Raw genomic sequence first — 20,784 nt, forward strand, 5'->3', positions numbered from 1 at the left:
TGAAAGCCCTAGTTTGGTTTTGGTGAATTGATGAAACCCTAAGTGCTAACCTAGTTTATCAAGTGATCATGAGATAGGTAGCACACTTCAAGTAGAGAAGCTAATGAAGATCATAACATGACAATGGTGATGGCATGGCGATGATCAAAGGCTTAAACTTGAAAAGAAGAAAGAGAAAAATAAAAAGCTCAAGGCAAAGGTATAAGCCATAGGAGCTATTTTGTTTTGATAATCAAGACACTTAGAGAGTGTGATCATATTTAGGTTTGATAGCCGTACTATTAAGAGAGGTGAAACTCGTATCGGAATATGGTTATCAAAGTGCCACTAGATGCTCTAACTCATCGCATATGCATTTAGGATCTAGTGGAGTGCTAACACCCTTGAAAATATTTGTGAAAATATGCTAACATATGTGCACAAGGTGATACACTTGGTGGTTGGCACATTGGAGCAAGGGTCGAGAAGTTAGAAGTGAAAACAGAGGTGATGCCAGCGTCGGTCAAGTGACCGGACGCTGGATCCAAAAGCATCGGACGCTGACTGCCTACGTTCGGTCGCGTTGACTGGTGGTGCAGAGGCTAGGGTTTACCACCGGACGCTGGGCTATGTCTGGTCGAGGTGGACCGGATGCGTTCGGTCGAGGAAAACCGGTTTTTGACCCTTACTATACTCGACCGGACGTTGAGGCTTCAGCGTCCGATCAGCTTTACCGGAGCGTCTGGTCAGCTTCATAGCCGTTGAAATCTAACAAACAACATTTGAAGCTGGTGACACATGGCGTTCATCAGTGGACCGGACGCTGAGTCCAGGGTCCGGTCAGTTGAACCAGAGCGTCCGGTCAGAGCGCAGTGTGCCCAGTGAAGGGGTATAATGACTCTATTTCATGGGGGCTTCTATTTAAGCCCCATGGCCGGCTGTGGCTCACATCTTTGGCAATTTTTATTGACATAGCAACCTTGTGAGCCTAGCCAAAGTCCTCCCACTCATCTCTATCATTAATTCATCCTCATAGTGAGATTGGGAGTGATCCAAGTGCATTGCTTGAGTGATTACATCTAGAGGCACTTGGTGTTTGTGTTTCGCTGTGGATTTCGCTTATTACTCTTGGTGGTTGCCGCCACCTAGATGGCTTGGAGCAGCGAGGATTGTTGAGCGAAGGTGGTGATTGTCTCCGGCTCCGATTGTGGTGATTGTGAGGGGTTCTTGACCTTTCTCCGGCGGAGCGCCAAAAGGTACTCTAGTGGATTGCTCGTGGCTTGTGTGATCCTCATCTTGTGTTGGTTGTGTGGCACCCTATTAAGGGTTTGGCGTGTGAAGCCAATTAGCGCGTGAACCTCCAAGTGAGTGAATCGCCACAACGAGGACTAGCTTGCCAGCAAGCAAGTGAACCTCGGTAAAAATCATTATGTTCATCATTGATTCCGAGATAATTGGTCTTCGTTGTTATTCATCTTTGTGATTGATTGGTTCTTTATCTACACGACGGCATAACTATCCTAATCACTCTCTTTACATTATCGTAAACTAGTTGACAAGCTCTTTAGTGTAGCTAGTTGTGAGAGCTTGCTTGCTTGGTTGGTGTGGCTCTTTAGTTAGCTTTTGAGAGCACACTAACATAGGGTAGTGTCATACCTTTTGTGTGAATTGACACTATCTAAACTAGAATTATGGTAGGTGGCTTGCATTTTAAATAGGCTAGCGCAACACTTGCTTCGCCTTATAATTATCTAACCATTTGGTTAAGTGTTGTTGTAGAAATTTTTATTTAGCTATTCACCCCCCCTCTAGCCATTAGGACCTTTCAAGTGGTATCGGAGCCGAGGACACCGTTATTTGAGGCTTAACAACCTTCGGTGTTAAAATGGCTCAAATCAACAACACCAAGAAGCCACCCCAATTTGATGGCACAAATTATCCTTATTGGAAGTCAAAGATGACCACACATATCAAGTCAATCAATAGAAAGGTGTGGAAGGTGGTAGAAACCAAAATTGAGATTGGTGATCCAGAGAATCCCACCGTAGCCGAAGAAGTACTTCTCCAAAACAATGACATTGCTCTAAGTGCTATTCATGATGCAATTGATGAGAGAACATTTGAGCAAATCAAGAATATTGAGATAGCTCATGAGGTTTGGAAGAAGTTGGAAGAATCATTTCAGGGCACTCAAGCCATGAAGGGTGCAAAGGCATACATCCTTAAAGAAAAGTTTGCAAGCTTTAAGACAAAGGAGGATGAAAGTGTGCCGGAGATGTTCCATAGACTTCAAGTGCTTATCAATGATCTCAAAGCACTTGGAGAAGAGGTGAAGGACAAGGACTTCTCCCACAAGTTCTTGAGATGCTTGCCTTCAAGATTTGGTATATTGGTCACCATTCTAGTGAGAAGTAGTTTGGACACCATGACACCAAACCAAGTGTTGGGAGACATCATGACCGATGATACATATAGAGATGATGATGAGAAGGAAGAAAAGAAGGAGAAGAAAGATGAAAAGAAGGATGAGAAGAAGAAGAGTGTGGCATTCAAAGCCACATCATCCAAGGGCAAAGCTAAGTAAGAAACATCAAGTGAAGAAGATGAATCTTGGGATGATGATGATGATGATGAGAAGATGGCTCTATTTGTTAAGAGATTTGGCAAGTTCATGGTGAAGAAGGGCTACCATGCTAGAAGAAAAAAGTCTTCATCCAAGAACAAAGAAGAGTCAAGAAGGTGCTTCAAGTGTGGAAGCAAAGATCATTTTGTTACTCAATGCCTATACAATAGCAACAATGATGATGACAACAAGAAGAACAAGAAGAAGGACAAGAAGGAGAAGAAAGAGAAGAAGGATAAGATGGCCTTCAAGAAAAAGAAGGGTGGTTCATATGTAGTCACTTGGGATAGTGATGCTTCCTCAAGTGATGATGATGATGATAGTGATGATCACAAGACCACCAAGAAGAAGGTTCTTGCAAGCATTGCCATCAATGAGAAGCCTTCTCTCTTCAAATCTTCATCATGCTTCATGGCTAAGGCCACTAAGGTACAATCTTGTGATGATGAAAGTGATGAAGAACATGTTGATGATAATGAACACGAAAATGAAAATGATAGTGATAGTGATGATGATGAACCTACTAAGGACGAATTATTTAACATGCTAGAGGATGCTAAAGAACACTTTGACATTAAGAGAAGGGAATGCAAGAGCTTGAATAAGGAGGTAAAAGCTCTTAAGCAAGCCCTTGATGAGCTCAAAGCAACTCATAAGAAGCTAGAGGTAGCCCATGAGAAGCTTGGCAAGGCTCACAAAAAGCTTGAAAAAGCTCATTTCACTTTGCTTAATGAACAAGATAAAAAGAAGCATGTTGAAACGTGTGATGTAGGTGTAACTTGTGATTTAATTGATACATCACTATCTATGCCTATCATCGTTGCTACTACTAACCCTTTTTGTAGCATTTCCACTTCTACTTCATCTAGTAGTGATGGTCTAACTTGTGACACCTCACTAGTGGTTGAGAATGAGAACCTCAAGAAGGAGGTCACTAAGCTCACTCACACCTTAGCTAAGGCTTATGGTGGTGAGGACCGCTTGCTTATATGCTTGGGTAGCCAAAGAGCTTCTCTCTATAAAGAGGGATTGGGCTATACCCCCAAGAAAGGCAAGGCGGCCTTTGCTTCTCACAAGACAAGTTTTGTGAAGAACAATGGTCGGTTTTGCACTAGTTGCAAGCAAGTTGGTTATAGAGAGCATGAGTGCACCAACAAAAGCAAAAATGCTAATATATCCTCCATTAAGCTTAATTCTTCCTATATGCTTGTTAAGGGTACAAATGGTGTGAAGGCTAAGTTCATTGGCAAACCATGGATGGGCTCAAAGAAGAAAGCCATTTGGGTGCCAAAGAGCTTGGTTACTAACTTTCAAGGACCCAAACAAGTTTGGGTACCTAAAAGGAATTGATCTTCTTTTGTAGGTCAATTACAAAGCCGGAGGAAGGCATTGAGTTCTTGATAGTGGGTGCACTCAACACATGACCGGTGATGTAAGAATGTTCAACTCAATCAACACCAATGGCAATGATGGTTATGATAGTATCACATTTGGTGACAATGGCAAAGGCAAGGTCAAAGGGCTTGGTAAGATTGCAATATCCAATGACTTGAGCATATCCAATGTGTTGCTAGTAGAGAGCTTGAACTTCAATTTGCTATCCGTGGCACAATTGTGTGATCTTAGATTCAAATGCATATTTGGAGTAGATGATGTAGAGATCATAAGTGTAGATGGCTCTAACTTGATCTTTAAAGGCTTTAGATATGAGAATCTATACTTGGTTGATTTCAATACTAGTGAAGCTAGATTATCTGCATGCTTGTTCATTAAGTCTAGTATGGATTGGTTATGGCATAGAAGGCTTGGTCATGTTGGAATAAAACAATTGAATAGATTGATTAAGCATGACTTAGTTAAAGGCTTAAAAGATGTTGTGTTTGAAAAGGATAAGCTTTGTAGCTCTTGTTAAGCCGGCAAACAAGTTGGAAACACCCATCCTAAGAAAAGTATGATGAGCACTAGTAAAGCATTTGAGTTATTGCACGTGGATTTGTTTGGGCCAACACAATACACTAGTATCAATGGTAACAAATATGGATTTATGATAGTGGATGACTACACTAGATACACATGGGTATTCTTTCTAGTAGATAAAAGTGATGTATTTGCAACATTCAAATCATTTGTTAAAGGCATTCACAATGAGTTTGAAACAACCATCAAGAGAGTTAGAAGTGACAATGGTAGTGAGTTCAAGAATACTAGAATTGATGAGTTATGTCATGAATTTGGAATTAGGCATCAATTCTCGGTCAAGTACACACCCTAATCAAATAGCCTTGTTGAAAGAAAGAATAGAACACTTATTGATATGGCAAGGTCTATGCTTAGTGAGTACAATGTGAGTCAATCTTTTTGGGCCAAAGCTATCAACATGGCTTGCTATTATAGCAACCGCCTCTATTGTCACCGATTGAAAGAGAAGACACCATATGAGCTCTTGAATGGTAGAAAGCCCAGCGTTGCATATTTTTGGGTCTTTGGTTACAAATGCTATATCTTAAAGAAAGGTACAAGATTGGGCAAGTTTGATAAGAAATGTGATGAAGGATTCCTACTTGGCTATTCCACAACAAGCAAAGCATATAGAGTTTGGAATTTGGATAGTGGTACTCTTGAGGAAGCTCATGATGTTGAATTTGATGAAACCAAGGGTTCACAAGTAGAGAATGAGAACTTAGAAGATGTTAGAGGCATTTAACTTTCAAATGCCATGAAGAACATAGATATTGGTGAATTGAGGCCTAGGCAAGTGATTGATGATGAAGATAATCAAGTGCAAGTACTCTCTAACTCAAATGAGCAAGATGATATAAATCAAGCTAGTGCAAATGACTCTCATGACATTGATCAAGATCAAGTGGCTAGTACATTATCTCAACCCAATGATCTAGCAAGTGCAAGCAATCAACTACCAATCCTCCAACCAACCAATGTTGCAAGAGATCATTCTTTGGATATAATCATTAGTGATATTTCAAGAGGTGTACAAACAAGATCAAGATTAACATCATTTTGTGAACACTTCTCATTTGTGTCATCCATTGAACCAAAGAAGATAGATAAAGCTTTGAAGGATGTTGATTGGGTCAATGCTATGCATGAAGAGCTTAACAACTTCACAAGAAATCAAGTATGGGAGTTGGTAGAAAGACCAAAAGGACACAATGTGATTGGAACCAAATGAGTCTTTAGAAACAAGCAAGATCAAGATAGGATAGTAGTAAGGAACAAAGCAAGATTGGTAGCACAAGGCTATACACAAGTTGAAGGTCTTGACTTTGGAGAAACATATGCCCCGGTTGCTAGATTGGAAGCAATAAGAATCTTACTAGCCTATGCTTATGCCCACAACATCAAGCTCTATCAAATGGATGTTAAGAGTACATTTCTCAATGGCTATATCAATGAAGAAGTATATGTTGAGCAACCTTCCGATTTTGAAGATGATAAGAAGCCTAACCATGTGTACAAGTTAAAGAAAGCATTGTATGGCTTAAAGCAAGCACCTAGAGCATGGTATGAGAGATTGAGGGATTTCCTTCTCTCTAAAGGGTTCACAATGGGCAAGGTTGACACCACTCTTTTCGTCAAGAAGATTGGAAAAGACTTGTTTGTGTTGTAAATCTATGTTGATGATATCATATTTAGATCAACAAATCAAGAATTTTGTGATAAATTTGGGAAGATGATGGCTAATGAGTTTGAGATGTCCATGATTGGAGAATTGAGTTACTTCCTTGGTCTTCAAATCAAGCAATTAAAGAATGGTACTTTTATAAGTCAAGGCAAGTACATCAAGGACATGATCAAGAAGTTTGGCATGATTGATAGCAAAGTCATTAGCACACCAATGGGAACCAATGGCAACTTGGATAGTGATGCAAGTGGAAACATGGTGGATCAAAAGTTGTATCGGTCTATGATTAAAAGCCTACTTTATGTGACCGCATCAAGGCCGGATGTCATGTTTAGTGTATGCATGTGTGTAAGATTTCAAGCCTCACCAAGAGAAAGTCATCTGAAGGCTACAAAGAGGATATTGAGGTACTTGAAGCATACACCAAATGTTGGTTTGTGGTATCCCAAAGGAGCAAAGTTTGAGCTAGTTGGTTACTCCGACTCGGATTATGCGGGATGCAAGGTTGAAAGGAAGAGCACATCGGGCACATATCAATTGTTGGGAAGATCACTTGTTTCATGATCATCAAAGAAGCAAAATAGTGTTGCATTATCAACCGCCGAAGCCGAATACATATCCGTCGGTAGTTGTTGTGCACAAATACTTTGGATGAAGGCCACTTTGAGTGACTTTGGAATCAAGTTCAAGAAAGTGTCATTGCTATGTGATAATGAGAGTGCAATCAAGCTAACCAACAATTCGGTGCAACATGCAACAACAAAGCATATTGATGTCCACCACCATTTCATAAGAGATCACCAATAAAAAGGGGATATTTGCATTGAGAGTGTAGGCACCGAAGATCAACTTGCCGATATATTCACCAAGCCATTGGATGAGAAAAGGTTTTGCAAGCTAAGGAATGAGTTGAACATATTGGATTTCTCAAATATGTGTTGATGCACCCCACTCATATGACATGTCTCTCCTTCGAGCAATCCAAGGTAAAAGTTAATTGGCATGACATACATCCTTGCTAAGGACATGTTTAGTGCATCTAGTCATATTTTCAATTCTTTTAGGACCTTTCAAGTGGTTCTATTTTATTAGGCTCATTCATGAAAATCAAATGATTTTGATGTTTATATGGTATCACTATTGCTTCTATGCTTGTTTTGATCTAGTGATAGCATATGACATGTTTATGGGCTTGTAAACCTAGTGTTTAATCTAGAAAATGAACTATAAGTGTTTAACTCAACATGGTACAAGATAACCCTTATTTGGAGGTGTGAAGAAGCTTGTCCTTGGATCAAACCGAGTTAAATATCTTTGGGGAATAATCTAGAATTGAACCAAATTTGGGAAAATGACCCTCACCTCATTGATTAACATTGATAATCTCAACCCTACAAGTAATTCCATCTATATTTAGACCTTTGTGGTCATTAATGACAAAGGGGGAAAGAAACAAAGATAAGGGAAGACAAAGGGGAGAGAAAATAAGGGGGAGAGAAACAAACATAAAGATATGAGAAACAAACATAAAGATATCTTGAAATATGACATAGGGGGAGAGATATAACAAAGGAAAGGGATCAATAAATTTTGAGCACACAAGTAGGGGGAGCAAGCTCATGAACTTATGTGGTGCATTTGAATGTGCATTTCATATGTTTGCTTGCATGGCATAAGTATTAAATTTACACATCCATGCTTATGTGATGAATGTTAGTTATAAGATTGAATAGTGAAATAAAATCACTAGATAACTTTCATTTCCAAGTAAGTCTTTACAAGTGATATCTTTTCAAAGTATGTTTCCAAGTGATATTGAGCTAACCATGGTGCTAAGGATGTTATATTGATGCACTCCGATTGGTATTATGCTTCAAAGGTCCATCTTTTATACCTTAGCATCATTTGGTAGATATTGACTCCTACATTTCCCATCTAAGCATATGTGCACGCTACAATCCAAATTCTTAGCACATATGTAGGGGGAGCAATTGCTACCATTTAGGGTTCATGAAACTTGTCCATATTCTTTTACACATGGTAAATATGCTTAGGCAAGCAACATGGATTTAATTAAATTTCAATTCATATCTTTGTATAAGGGTTGTCATCAATTACCAAAAAGAGGGAGATTGAAAGCCCTAGTTTGGTTTTGGTGAATTGATGAAACCCTAAGTGCTAACCTAGTTTATCAAGTGATCATGAGATAGGTAGTACACTTCAAGTAGAGAAGCTAATGAAGATCATAACATGACAATGGTGATGGCATGGCGATGATCAAAGGCTTAAACTTGAAAAGAAGAAAGAGAAAAATAAAAAGCTCAAGGCAAAGGTATAAACCATAGGAGCTATTTTGTTTTGGTGATCAAGACACTTAGAGAGTGTGATCACATTTAGGTTTGATAGCCGTACTATTAAGAGAGGTGAAACTCGTATCGGAATATGGTTATTAAAGTGCCACTAGATGCTCTAACTCATCGCATATGTATTTAGGATCTAGTGGAGTGCTAACACCCTTGAAAATATTTGTGAAAATATGCTAACACATGTGCACAAGGTGAAACACTTGGTGGTTGGCACATTGGAGCAAGGGTGGAGAAGTTAGAAGTGAAAATAGAGGTGATGCCAGCATCGGTCAAGTGACCGGACATTGGATCCAAAAGCGCCGGACGCTGACTGCCTGCGTCCGGTCACGTTGAGGTACAGAGGCTAGGGTTTACCACCGGACGCTGGGCTGTGTCCGATCGAGGTGGACCGGACGCGTCTGGTCGAGGAAAACCAGTTTTTGACCCTTACTGTACTCGACCGGACATTGAGGCTCCAGCGTCCGGTTAGCTTTGCCGGAGCGTCCGGTCAGCTTCATAGCCGTTGAAATCTGATGAACAACGTTTGAAGCTGGTGACACGTGGCGTCCATCAGTGGACTGGACGCTGAGTCCAGGGTCCGGTCAGTTGGACCGGAGCATCCGGTCAGAGCGCAGTGTGCCCAGTGAAGGGGTATAACGGCTCTATTTCGTGGGGGCTTCTATTTAAGCCCCATGGCTGGCTGTGGCTCACATCTTTGGCCATTTTCATTGATATAGCAACCTTGTGAGCCTAGCCAAAGTCCTCCCACTCATCTCCATTATTGATTCATCCTCATAGTGAGATTGGGAGTGATCCAAGTGCATTGCTTGAGTGATTGCATCTAGAGGCACTTGGTGTTCGTGTTTCGCTGTGGATTTCACTTGTTACTCTTGGTGGTTGCCACCACCTAAATAGCTTGGAGCAGTGAGGATCATTGAGCGGAGGTGGTGATTGTCTCTGGCTCCGATTCATGGTAATTGTGAGGGGTTCTTGACCTTTTCCCTGGCGGAGCGCCAAAAGGTACTCTAGTGGATTGCTCGTGGCTTGTGTGATCCTCATCTTGTGTTAGTTGTGCGGCACCCTATTGAGGGTTTGGCGTGTGAAGCCAATTAGCGCGTGAACCTCCAAGTGAGTGAATCGCCACAATGAGGACTAGCTTACAGGCAAGCAAGTGAACCTCGGTAAAAATCATTGTGTTCATCATTGATTTCGAGGTGATTGGTCTTCATTGTTATTCATCTTTGTGATTGATTGGTTCTTTATCTACACGGCGGCATAACTATCCTAATCACTCTCTTTACATTATCGCAAACTAGTTGACAAGCTCTTTAGTATAGCTAGTTGTGAGAACTTGCTTGCTTAGTTGGTGTGGCTCTTTAGTTAGCTTTTGAGAGCACACTAACATAGGGTAGTGTCATACCTTTTGTGTGAATTGACACTATCTAAACTAGAATTGTGGTAGGTGGCTTGCATTTTGAATAGGCTAGCGCAACACTTGCTTCGCCTCATAATTATCTAACCATTTGGTTAAGTGTTGTTGTAGAAATTTTTATTAGGCTATTCACCCCCCCCTCTAGCCATTAGGACCTTTCAGTATGTGGGTATTCAACCGTCACCTGAGGAATATGACAATGGGAATGATCTATTAGAAGGTGTGAACACTAAGGATAGCAAAGTGGACTATGAGTTTCCATATGAGGGTGTTGAGGAACAAACACCCTTGGAGGAGCTCCATCCGATAGATAGGTGATTATCCAGTTAGGATCTTAGAAAGAGCCTAGGGAACTCTTATGGGAAGAGTTCTTAGAGTATGTAAAGTTCAATGGAGAAACCAATCAAAGGAAGATGCAACTTGAAAAAATGAGAATCAAATGAAGATGAATTTTCCTCATCTCTTTGAGGTGTAACATAATCACGTTAGAGTCACCCAGAGTGTCATATGAAGTTTGGTTATGCCCTTGAATTTAAAATTTCTGTATTCAAGACAGTTGTATCCCTTGACTTAAAGTGGTAGTTCATGTATCCAAATCTTTTTATTCTTGAGCTTTGGAGATGAGACATGTATAGCTTGTTAAGCTGGTTTACAATGTAAGTTGAGATGTTGGAATGTTTATCGGAGTTCTATTCCTAGTTTTGTCTTCCTTCCTTGTCCCTAGTTTTTTCTCGAATCTCAGGACGAGATTCATCTTAAGGGGGTAGAATTGTAACACCCTAAAATTTATCTCCTTTAAAATAGAACTAAAATGATTTATTTATGAATTTTTGTGCACATGAAATATCAGAAAATAAAAAAATATTAATTTAAAATACATCATAAGGTTTAGCAACTGATTGTGCATACATGTTGGTGCATAAAGTTTATCGTGATGAGTGGTGTTGATCCAAAACTCCAAAGTAATTTGGAATATTTTTGAAAAGGGTTTGAAAATAGCTTTGAAATAAAAGAAAAGAAAGAAAAGAAAATTAGAAAATAAAAGTATTTTTAAAGTTGTAAAGTTTATCTTGGAAAGCCTAACAAAATTGTCCATTTTTATTTAAATAGGGAAGTATATTTGAAACTATACTTGAATTTGATTTGAATTTGGCTTAGAATTGAAAACTAGAATTGAAAAAGAATTTGATTTGAAAAAACTCTATTTCTTCCTTTTTCAGCCCAGCCCCAGAACCGGCCCAGCCGCGCCTCCCCTTCCTTCTCGTTTTCTCCCGCGCCTGGCCTGGTGGATTTAAGTAGGCAGAGGATTTAAAAGGAGCTCAAATGACTAGTTTTCATACGACAAGTACGTGCGTCGATGCCCATCCAAATACTCGGATCCGTAGAACATTATTCGTGAGTCAGATGGCCGTTGGCCAAATCTTCCAGCAACGGCCAAGTACGTCTACACCGCCAACCGTTGCATCAAAAATCTATTATAAATACACACATTGCCAACTATATACACCAACTAGTACCTACTACAAGCAAAGTAGACCAACCATTGGTATGGAATAATATGGATGACTCATTTTTTTAGTAATTTCCGCGAACCCGCTCAACTCCTTAAATGTAAGTTCACATCCACAACATACAACCACACATCATTCAATACAAAAAATTTCATCCACATCCACATCCACATCCACACCGTCGTCCCATCAACTATAGGCAGTGTGTTATCTAAATTATACTCGTCAAAATAACACAAATCTATCTAAGTCAACTTTTGTTCTATACTCTCTCGGTCCCTTTTAATTATCATTCTCACTTCTCGAGAAGTCAAATGTATTCAATTTTCACAAAATATATAAAAAAATATTAATATATATAGTACATAATTAGTATCATGCCCGTGTGTTGCAATTTATCTGAAGAGACAAATGTTGCTAATATTTTCTATAAACTTAATTAAACTTAAAAAGGTTTGACCAACACGAATCATAACTATGCTAAAAAGGACAGAGGAAATACAAGCTACTCCCTCTCCGTCAAAGCATGCAATCCTACGATTGGAGTGGTATCCGAAAAAAGATGCAATTTTAAACCATAGGAGCCAGTAGTAGTGGGATCCACTGACAAAAAAAAGTCTGATCCTGGTGAATCACACAGTGGTAAGAGTGCTAATTGGCTGACCGCAAGTGCAGATGAAAGAGAAAAAGGCTGGCGCTGTCACTGCACAATGAAAACATAGAGTTACATGCGTATTTTTTCTCCACCACTAAGTTTGCCTGGGGAACCTAGATTTGCATGCTTTAACGGACAGAGGGAGTATCATAGAGGCCTTTACTGACAATTCAATGCCCTGTTTGGATTTGTTACACAGCAGTTAGCTAGGTAATAGGATGTAGCTAATATTCGCTGGTTAATAATTGACTAGGTACCTATTAGCTGGGAGGGTGTTTGATACACAGCTAATTGATGAGATAGTTGTTATTTCTCCACTTATTAGCTGTTACTATCCAATTTGGTCCAACTAGTGAGATAGTGAGATAGTTGTTATTTCTCCACTTATTAGCTGTTACTATCCAATTTAGTTCAGCTAGTGAGATAGTTGTTATCTAGAGGTCTAGCTAATAATTGGCTACACTATTATCTATATGGATCCGGAAGAGATAATTATGATAACTACATATAGTTATCCAAACAGGGCCAAGTAGAGTATAGACACATGGAATGCTAGGAGGTTTCAGAGCCGACCATCCAGCATCTCTAGTTGGATCGATGGCCTTGTTGGAGGTTGTAGAGACTGCGTTTTGTGAGGCGATGAGAACAGTATAGTTCTCCAACTTCAGAGCATCCAGTTCCAATCGCTCAACAGCTGCCCCAGGCCAGTCGTCATCATCAGTGCGCTCGTCGGCTGGTGAACTGGGCCATCTCGTGACGATAGGTCCCGGGCCGTGAGCCCACCGGCTCGGAGTACTCGACCATTCGGTCACGTGGCGCTCGTCAGCAGCATGTGTCTGCGTGCGGCCGCTGCAGTCCGCAGTCCGCAGAGTTTCTCGCCGGATTCCCCAAACCCCCCAAGCAGCTCCCTCTCCTCTCCGCCTCCACCCATCGAGCATCGAGCACCGAGCGGCGGCGGCGGCATGGAGGCTGGCGGCGAGGAGTTCGCGATCGGCGTGGTGATCTCCGCGAAGACCACCCTGGGGGAGGAGTTCGAGGGCCAGATCGTCGCCTTCGATCGCCCCTCCAACCTCCTCGTTATCCATATCCTTCCCAAATCGCTCATGCTCTTCAACCGCATCTCCATGTCCTTTACCTATCGGTCTCGCTGTTCGTTTGCCCGTGTTGTTTTTTTTTGTTTCCTTGACGGTGTAGATCACAGGAGGGCGTGGGGAGGGCCGAGAGGGGGGAGCGGCGGAATGTGAGGGTGCTCAAGGCGAACTACATCCGGGAGTTCTCTGTGGTCAGCAAGGGTGACGACCCTCTCGATCCTTCCGGCTGCATGCTGGACCTCAACGCCATTTATGCCCGGGAGGATGCTGCACTCAGGTGCGTTAATCACTGTGATTTAGACGTAATATATGCCGATTTGGGCTGCTCCTGTGTAGGGTGCTGTAATGAGTGGATCACACATCTTGGGGAAACAAGTACTAATTGAGATTTATTTTGTTTCGATACTAGCTTGCTAGTGTAAATGTGAACTCATGCCCGAGCAAAAGGAAAAGGATTCAATCTAGAATCACCTTTCCATCTGTGGCCTAAATTGATTATTGCTGAAGTTGTGCGACTCAGTTAGACCTAACTCTTTTATAGCTGGTAAATCGATATTATTTCCATGTCGAAACATCAACAACAGTGTTAATGCAGATTTCTAGCAAGGGAAGGGGGGGGGGGGGGGGGGGGGGGGGGGGGGGGGCAATGTGTGCCTGGAGATAAGAGAGCTAGAAGGAGGTCTATAAGCTATAGTGATATAGTTCAGATTGTTTGTGGCCCTGCAGTGCAGACCCTGGCCTTTTAACATTAGATCAAATGGCATCACCAAAGATATGCCAACATATTGGAAATAAGGAAACATCCTCTTAATTGGGATAGCTATATAGTAGTAAAGGTTTGACCAAGAAAAAGAGTATATCTTGTGAAAGATTTATACTTGTGGGCTTTGGAGCTCTCCTATCATGATTTGGTCTGAGTTTTTTGGTCCATGGAAAAGAATTTGGAAGTCTTGTGCTCCACATAAATGTTGTTTCTTCATGTGGTTGGTTGCACCTGCACACAATATGTGCTGGATCGCCAATAGGCTTGCACGGCGAGGTCTTCCACACCCAGAACATTGCCCGCTCTGTGACCAACATGAGGGAACTTTAAACCAGTTGCTCACCTCTTCCCTTTTCACAAGAACTTTCTGGTTCAACCTGCTGCAAATTGTTGGCCTACAAGCTCCGCCCCTGCAACCAGACGAGTGTTTTTTCGAAGATTGGTGGGCATAGGCTGAAACAAAGGGTGGATATTCAAAAAAGAAAGGGCTAAACTCTGTCGTCATACTTGGAGCATGGTCGGTTTGGAAACATCTTAATAGTTGTGCGTTTGATGCCTCATCACCTGACCTGGCTAGAGCACTGTTGATCGCTAGGGAGAAGTTGCATGACTGGGATCTGCCAGGGCTAAAGGCATCTCTTGCCTCCTCGCCCTGCTGCCGGACATTGTTTAGTGGTGGTGTGCTGTTTCTCAGGTCGGGTCGTATTTTTATATCTGTCAAGGCAATTCCTGTATTAAGACTCTAGTGTGCGTGGGTCTGGGTTTGTAAGGGCTCTTGCCCCTTCTCTTTTTCTTCTTAATATAAATGATACAGCTGTTTCGAGAAAAAAAAAATTGATCAGAGTTGCGTTGCCTTTGGTGGCATTTAAAGTTCGCGGAGATAAAAAAACCTGGCCAACTGAAGGCTATGTTGCAGAGTTTCATCCACAAGAAGTGCCAAGGTCTAAAGACCGGGCAATGGTCATTCCAGATTTGTGTAAAGAACCAGAGGACATGAATGATGCCTATTTCTAGATAATAGCCATGCTGTGTAAGGTCTAGTATGTGTGACTGATGTTGCTCTTTCGATTGGAAGCTGGGATTCTCAGTAGTCTTGGCTTTTGATAGTTTCTCTGGAAGTCTTTTGGGGATGGTAATAGCTAAAGCAGCCCTCTTACTGTCATAGTGGTAGTTCTAGCTTTTATGCTACTAGTTTTGTATATCATGGATATTTGGATTCACTCGTAACTTTGTAATTTTATTACCTTGAGCGATACAAAGAAAAGGGGCAGACCCAGTGCCGGAGGCTCCCACATGAGTGGGGTCTGGGGAAGGGAAAAACCGAGGCAAGCCTTCCCCCCGCAAAATCTACGGAGAGGCTGCTTTGAACCCACGACCTGGTGACTCAGTGAGACAGCTTTCACCACTGCACCAGGCCTGCCCTTCTACCTTGAGCGATACACCGTTATGGAAAAAACCCTGGTCAACTGTGCCACTAGCATAACATGTTGCATGGAAAATTTTGGAATTTAGTAGAGCATTGAAGATGGCTTTTCTTTTTTTTTCATGTTTGTATCAATTGAGTCTGCATAATTTGTTGCCTTGTTCTGATTATTGGTTGTGTCTTGAAAGTATGGAATGGAACATGTAACCAGTGGCGGACCCAGGATTTGAACCCAGGTATATGGCCTAAGGCTGGGTCCACCCATGCATGTAACTAGCGTGTGTAAAAGATACTAAGCTAGCATTTTTTTCGAGGAATTGAGGTCTCTTTTGCCATGCGGTATCAGTGGTGTTCACCTTGAGGTTTATAGTTCTTATGTGTTGTCCTAGTTTTACTGTCATGCATATGCCCATACCAGTGGCAGTGAACTATAATGCTTTAAACATTAACATGCTCTTAAAGTACAATTGAGATGAGGTAAGTTATGAAGTTAGGCAAAAAGTACTTTAGTGAAGTGATTTTTTGTTTTGAGTTTCTTCTATCACTTTTTTCTTTGGCTATCATCATGATGGATGATCTTTGTCGTGCCTCTTGAACCCAAAATGAGGCTAGTAGCTTTTCGAAGTCTTTTGTGGTCCAACTGAAGCTACCAATTATAGGGGTACTGTAATTTGTCTGGTCATTGCTTTTAGTTGTAGTAGAACTGTAGAAGTTTCTTAGAGTTAATGTTTTTGACTATTCATTAGTGTGAACAGTGGATCTTGGTCAAAACATCCCCATACTTCTTCTGGGCTTCAAATGGCCATCCTACTTATTAGTCATTACAGTCTTTTGTCCCCCTTATGCTCTGTTACTATGTAGATGTGCTGTATTAGCTTATTACCATTCTATCAACATGAGAATTATCTTTCATGCCATTATTGTCTACTCTGTCAATTCACTTGTCACACCACATCTAATGATATGTAGGCAAGCAGAGATTGAGGCCGAGAGAATTGGTGTTGGTGTCACCCCAGAAGCTCAAAGTATATTCGATGCGCTGTCCAAGACGTAAGTTAACTTCACTTGTGTGCTTTTGATAACGTTCTACACATAATTTCAGGTCCGACATTACAGTTTGTCACTGCAACTATGTTTTTGGTTTCTCTGCATGCACAATTTGATGTTTTCCCAAGTTTACATTGGACCACATACTCCCCAAGTGCAATATAAAAGTTACTCTGTTCACTGGAAACTTTACAAACATGAAAATATCTCAGAATGAGTTTTATGCTATGATAACTGGATCAGCAACAAGTTATACCCTCGATAAATATTCGATTATGGCAAGGGATGCTCCTTATGTAAGACCAATGGAAATTGGGAAGTTGTCTGCATGCAAGGGGTGATTGCAGCGCCTTCTACTTCTCATAGCTATTATTTTCTCTCGATGTGGCTCTCTAGTTTATTGCAGCAAATTGATTTCTCCCAATGTGCCTTGCTCTGATTTGTCCATGACAATTTGGTTTCTTTCATACAATTTTCTAAAGTATTATAACATTTATCTCTGTTAGATATTCTATATAGCACTATGACAGTAAGGGCATATGCTTTCAGATAACAAATTATGTTGTTCCATTCCATCAGGCTTCCGGTTCAGTGGGACAAGACTGACATTGTTGTAATGAAGGAGGTTCGTGTACGCAGTCCGTACCTGCCTGAAAATGTAAGTGGAGGAACAGCGGCAGCAAATGAACGTGTTAAGAAAGTGGTAAATACTTAACGCTTGACATCAATGTTCATAATTTTACATAGTTGGACCAGTAAAAGGACTAATAACATTTTTTTGGTCACCCTTCTGTTTTTGGTTGTGTTTGCCTCTTGCAGATTGACTTTGAGAGGAAAAGATTACATTCACGTGTACCTGGCCAATTCTCTTGACTTAAAAGGCTTGACTATAGTTTTCTTATTGCGATGATCAGGTTTTCTATAAAATGTTTAAGAAAAAATCTGTCATAATAATCATATCAACTAGCTAATTCTGTACTGTTTGATAGATGGCATGTGTTACTTGAATGGATTATAACACCTCGTATTGTACAATTGTTAGTTTTATCGCTGGTACAGTAGTTGGGAAGGATTGAATTGAAGTAGCACATGCAAATCGAAAGAACTCATAACATCGAAAGTATTGCAGCTTATTTGCAGCACCAGCAGCTGTTATTTGTCTCTGCTGGCACTGTACAACTGCTGTTTTTGGCTGCAAAAAAGTTCAAGCGAACAAGCCTGAAAATCCATCCACCATACTTTATTGTTTCATTTAGTAGGCTTCTAATCCAACCCTGCTTTGTCGTTGTAACATTTTTTTGGCGGAGAAAATCAATTGGCGCCCTGTTACAGGCTTTATTTGGGAGACTGCTAGTTCAATCGTTTTGTCGTAGTAACAATGTTTGGATTCTGGCGACAACTCGCCTCGCCACAGTTGTGGCACGTCACAGTTTAAAACGCTGTTGTTTGGTTCGTACTTAGGTGAAGGCAGCCACGAAAGCACCAGACTCATTTGCCGCCGCAGATTGTGGCCTAGGATTTCTACGCCTTAAGTTGCAGCATCGCTGTAACTGGCTGCAACAGAATCGTGGCACTCCATGGCACAGAACCAAGCATCCCCATAAGCTTCAGCAGATTGAGTAAACATGGCCCCTTTAGGTCTCGTTTGCTTTGCTGAAAAAAACAAGACGAAACATTATTTCAGCTGATTTGTTGTGAGAGAAAAACACTGTTCCGTCTGAAAAAACAAGTTGAAAAAGACATGTTCCGTCTGAAAAAACAAGTTGAAAAAGACAGATTATAAGAAAAGCGAACAGGGCCTTAATATACAGGACCCACATGTCAGTGGGGAGAAATCCCTCTTCCTCCTCTCTCTTCTCCTGTTTTCTTCCTATGCTGTCTGATGCTGAGGCCCATGGTGGCCTGCCCGCGAGGTGCGGCGGGGCACGGCCTGCGAGGAGTGGCAGACGACAAGGTGCATGGCCTACGAGGAGCGGTGGCTGGTGAGGCGAGGCATTTCGGTTCATAGAAAATATGAGATCTGGTCTAAAAATTTCTTTAAACCGAGTGTTTTGGTTTTCTTTTGTTTAGTTTTGAGTCTAATCGAATTTTTTGAGCAAAGGTTAAAATAGCAAAAAAAATTTGCATGTGTTCAAACATATCAACATTATCGCTATTTTTTTACGTTGAACATTATCACTATTTTAGATAATATTAATAATTGATAAGGAAACAATAGCAGTATATCGGTTGTTTGGTTCCAAGCCAACGCTAGCCACCGAAGTTGTGGCGGCGCCGAAGACTTGTGGACGAAGAAAAACGCCACCACACCTGTGGAGCAAACAAGCATGGAAACGAACTAAGAAAAAGTGTGGCTGCCACAACACATCAACCAAACAATAGATAAGATTTAGTGGCAAACGCATGCATAGCGAGGCAAAGATTGGCTCGAAACCAAACAACCTCATATTGACATAAAAATATAATTGTTCGAATATGAGACAACACACAAACCAAAATATGCTTAAAATACAACTTCATAGTGAGGTGCAATTTTTTTAGTTCCTCGATATCTAGAAACAGACAGTGAACCATTTTTTTTATTCTAGATCTTTCAGTTTTGTTTCCAGTTCTTTCAGTTTGGTTTCTCGGAATCTCAGTTTCAGTTAATTGTGCACACCCCTACAGCCGCCACACCTGCCGCGATACGTACTGCCATCGGCCAGCCGCCCACACCTCCGCTGATGCGCAAGAGCTCCAGCTAGAGATGCCAAGTCGTACATGAGCCCAATGGAGAAGTTGACCACTTTGCAAAGGTGAGAAGAGGCCGAGATCAATGGTGTGATGACCTTGTAGCAGTGCAAATCTTGCTTCGTTGTCGGCAACTATGAAATCTTCTTTTACCTCTGTTTTCTCGGCGCGTCTGTCTATCTCGCCTCGGCATCGAACTTTTGGTTGGAGCTCATGTTTTGTTCTTGTGTTTTGTGAATGAAAGTGAGCCTTTCCAGTGGAACGACAAGATTCATTGGCGTTTGACGTGAGCAAAACGTAGGAACTGCATTCCTTTAGAATTTGTCCGAAATTCCTACGACCCAAACAAGGTTTTAAAGGTAGGTCACCTATAGTTTATCATCGTATATTCGAGGTACAATCCATATAAATGGGCTATATGGTCAACTAGAAGTGATAAACTATAGGTTTACGAAGTACATAGGAGTATTTGGCTTATAGATGTTAATAGTCTTCTTAAAAAACGTTATAAGTTTAAAACAATTTAATTTAGGATAAAACTAGAGTGTCATCTTGTAGACGACCGAGAACGGAGTTTGAGCAAAAATTCTCGCCTCGCAAAGTGTCTTGTTCGTGTGGCAGCTCTTCCTCGCTCTTTCAAAACAGACATCCACCGTACATTATGTATGATCGTGGTACGAAAGACGTACGAGAGTACTGGTACCAGTATCACTGGCGCACCTTGTGAATGGGAGGAATCTACTGTCTTCAGCTTTTCACTCCGGTGTTTTGTCACGTTGTCTGCATGTACTGATAGGGCTTTATTAGGGTGAGAAACATGTCGGAGCGCGAGTGAGCCCGTGATAATAAATGCTAAACGCGGCAGCCATTGCATTTTGTCCCAATCCGTGTATCCGACTCTCCGTGACTATTCGAACAAATCAACAAGGGTTCACAAACAATAAATACACAAAGCGCAGCGTCATACTGTTGGAGATACGCATTTATTTCATCCCTGGAAATTCCATGCACGTCCACCGTCACATCTGGCCAGTGCTCCCACAGTCCTCCACTTGCTTCCTTCCCTTGGACAGTTGGACACATGCATGCGAGACCTCCTCCCCCACCCACATGCCAATTGCTTCATTGATCACTCGAGATAAGAAATCCCCAGACGGCGATGCCCATGCATGCATTTCCTCGTGGCCGAGAACTCGAGATCTCCATGGCCATCAGCAGCACACCTTTTCGAATTTAATGCTCATCGTGCAAGATCACGACTAACCACTTTGCAGGTGTGGGCTTCTACTTCTAGAAGAGCCCTGTGGTAATAAATTATCGATTGACCGGTAGGATCCCTTGGTCATTAGTATGAACAAACAAAGGCGAGACTGGCGTAGCATCCGCTTAGCTAAACAAGGGCTGCTGCAGTTGCAACACAGCGTCAGCGTGTGATCCTCGCTGGCTTTCGAGGCCAGCCCGTGACTAATCATTCTCGCCGGGATAACGGACAACACCAGAGACGAGAAAAGAAAAGGGCCAAATGCTGCGCTGCGGAAGAGC

The 20,784-nt window shown here is 41.5% G+C and overlaps 1 protein-coding gene across 1 annotated transcript; it reads left to right on the plus strand.

The window, feature by feature from the left end:
• The first annotated feature begins 12,888 nt into the window (after positions 1-12,888).
• LOC136534536 (uncharacterized) lies at positions 12,889-17,532 on the plus strand. Its single transcript, XM_066526959.1, has 5 exons — positions 12,889-13,270; positions 13,387-13,556; positions 16,435-16,515; positions 17,092-17,215; positions 17,332-17,532. Exons 1-5 carry the CDS (start codon positions 13,019-13,021, stop codon positions 17,383-17,385), a joined length of 681 nt encoding a protein of 226 aa, XP_066383056.1. The 5' UTR covers positions 12,889-13,018; the 3' UTR covers positions 17,386-17,532.
• The last annotated feature ends 3,252 nt before the right edge of the window (positions 17,533-20,784 follow it).

This window comes from Miscanthus floridulus, unplaced genomic scaffold (assembly GCF_019320115.1).
Source record: "Miscanthus floridulus cultivar M001 unplaced genomic scaffold, ASM1932011v1 os_2021_1_2, whole genome shotgun sequence".
NCBI lineage: Eukaryota > Viridiplantae > Streptophyta > Magnoliopsida > Poales > Poaceae > Miscanthus > Miscanthus floridulus.

What these genes read in the sequence shown, in the direction of transcription:
- LOC136534536 (XM_066526959.1), top strand. Translation starts at nt 13,019, where the DNA reads ATGTGTCTGCGTGCGGCCGCTGCAGTCCGCAGTCCGCAGAGTTTCTCG. An exon ending in CCTCCAACCTCCTCGTTATC is followed by an intron (nt 13,271 to 13,386) that starts CATATCCTTCCC and finishes CGGTGTAGATCA; the next exon opens with CAGGAGGGCGTGGGGAGGGC. An exon ending in ATGAACGTGTTAAGAAAGTG is followed by an intron (nt 17,216 to 17,331) that starts GTAAATACTTAA and finishes TGCCTCTTGCAG; the next exon opens with ATTGACTTTGAGAGGAAAAG.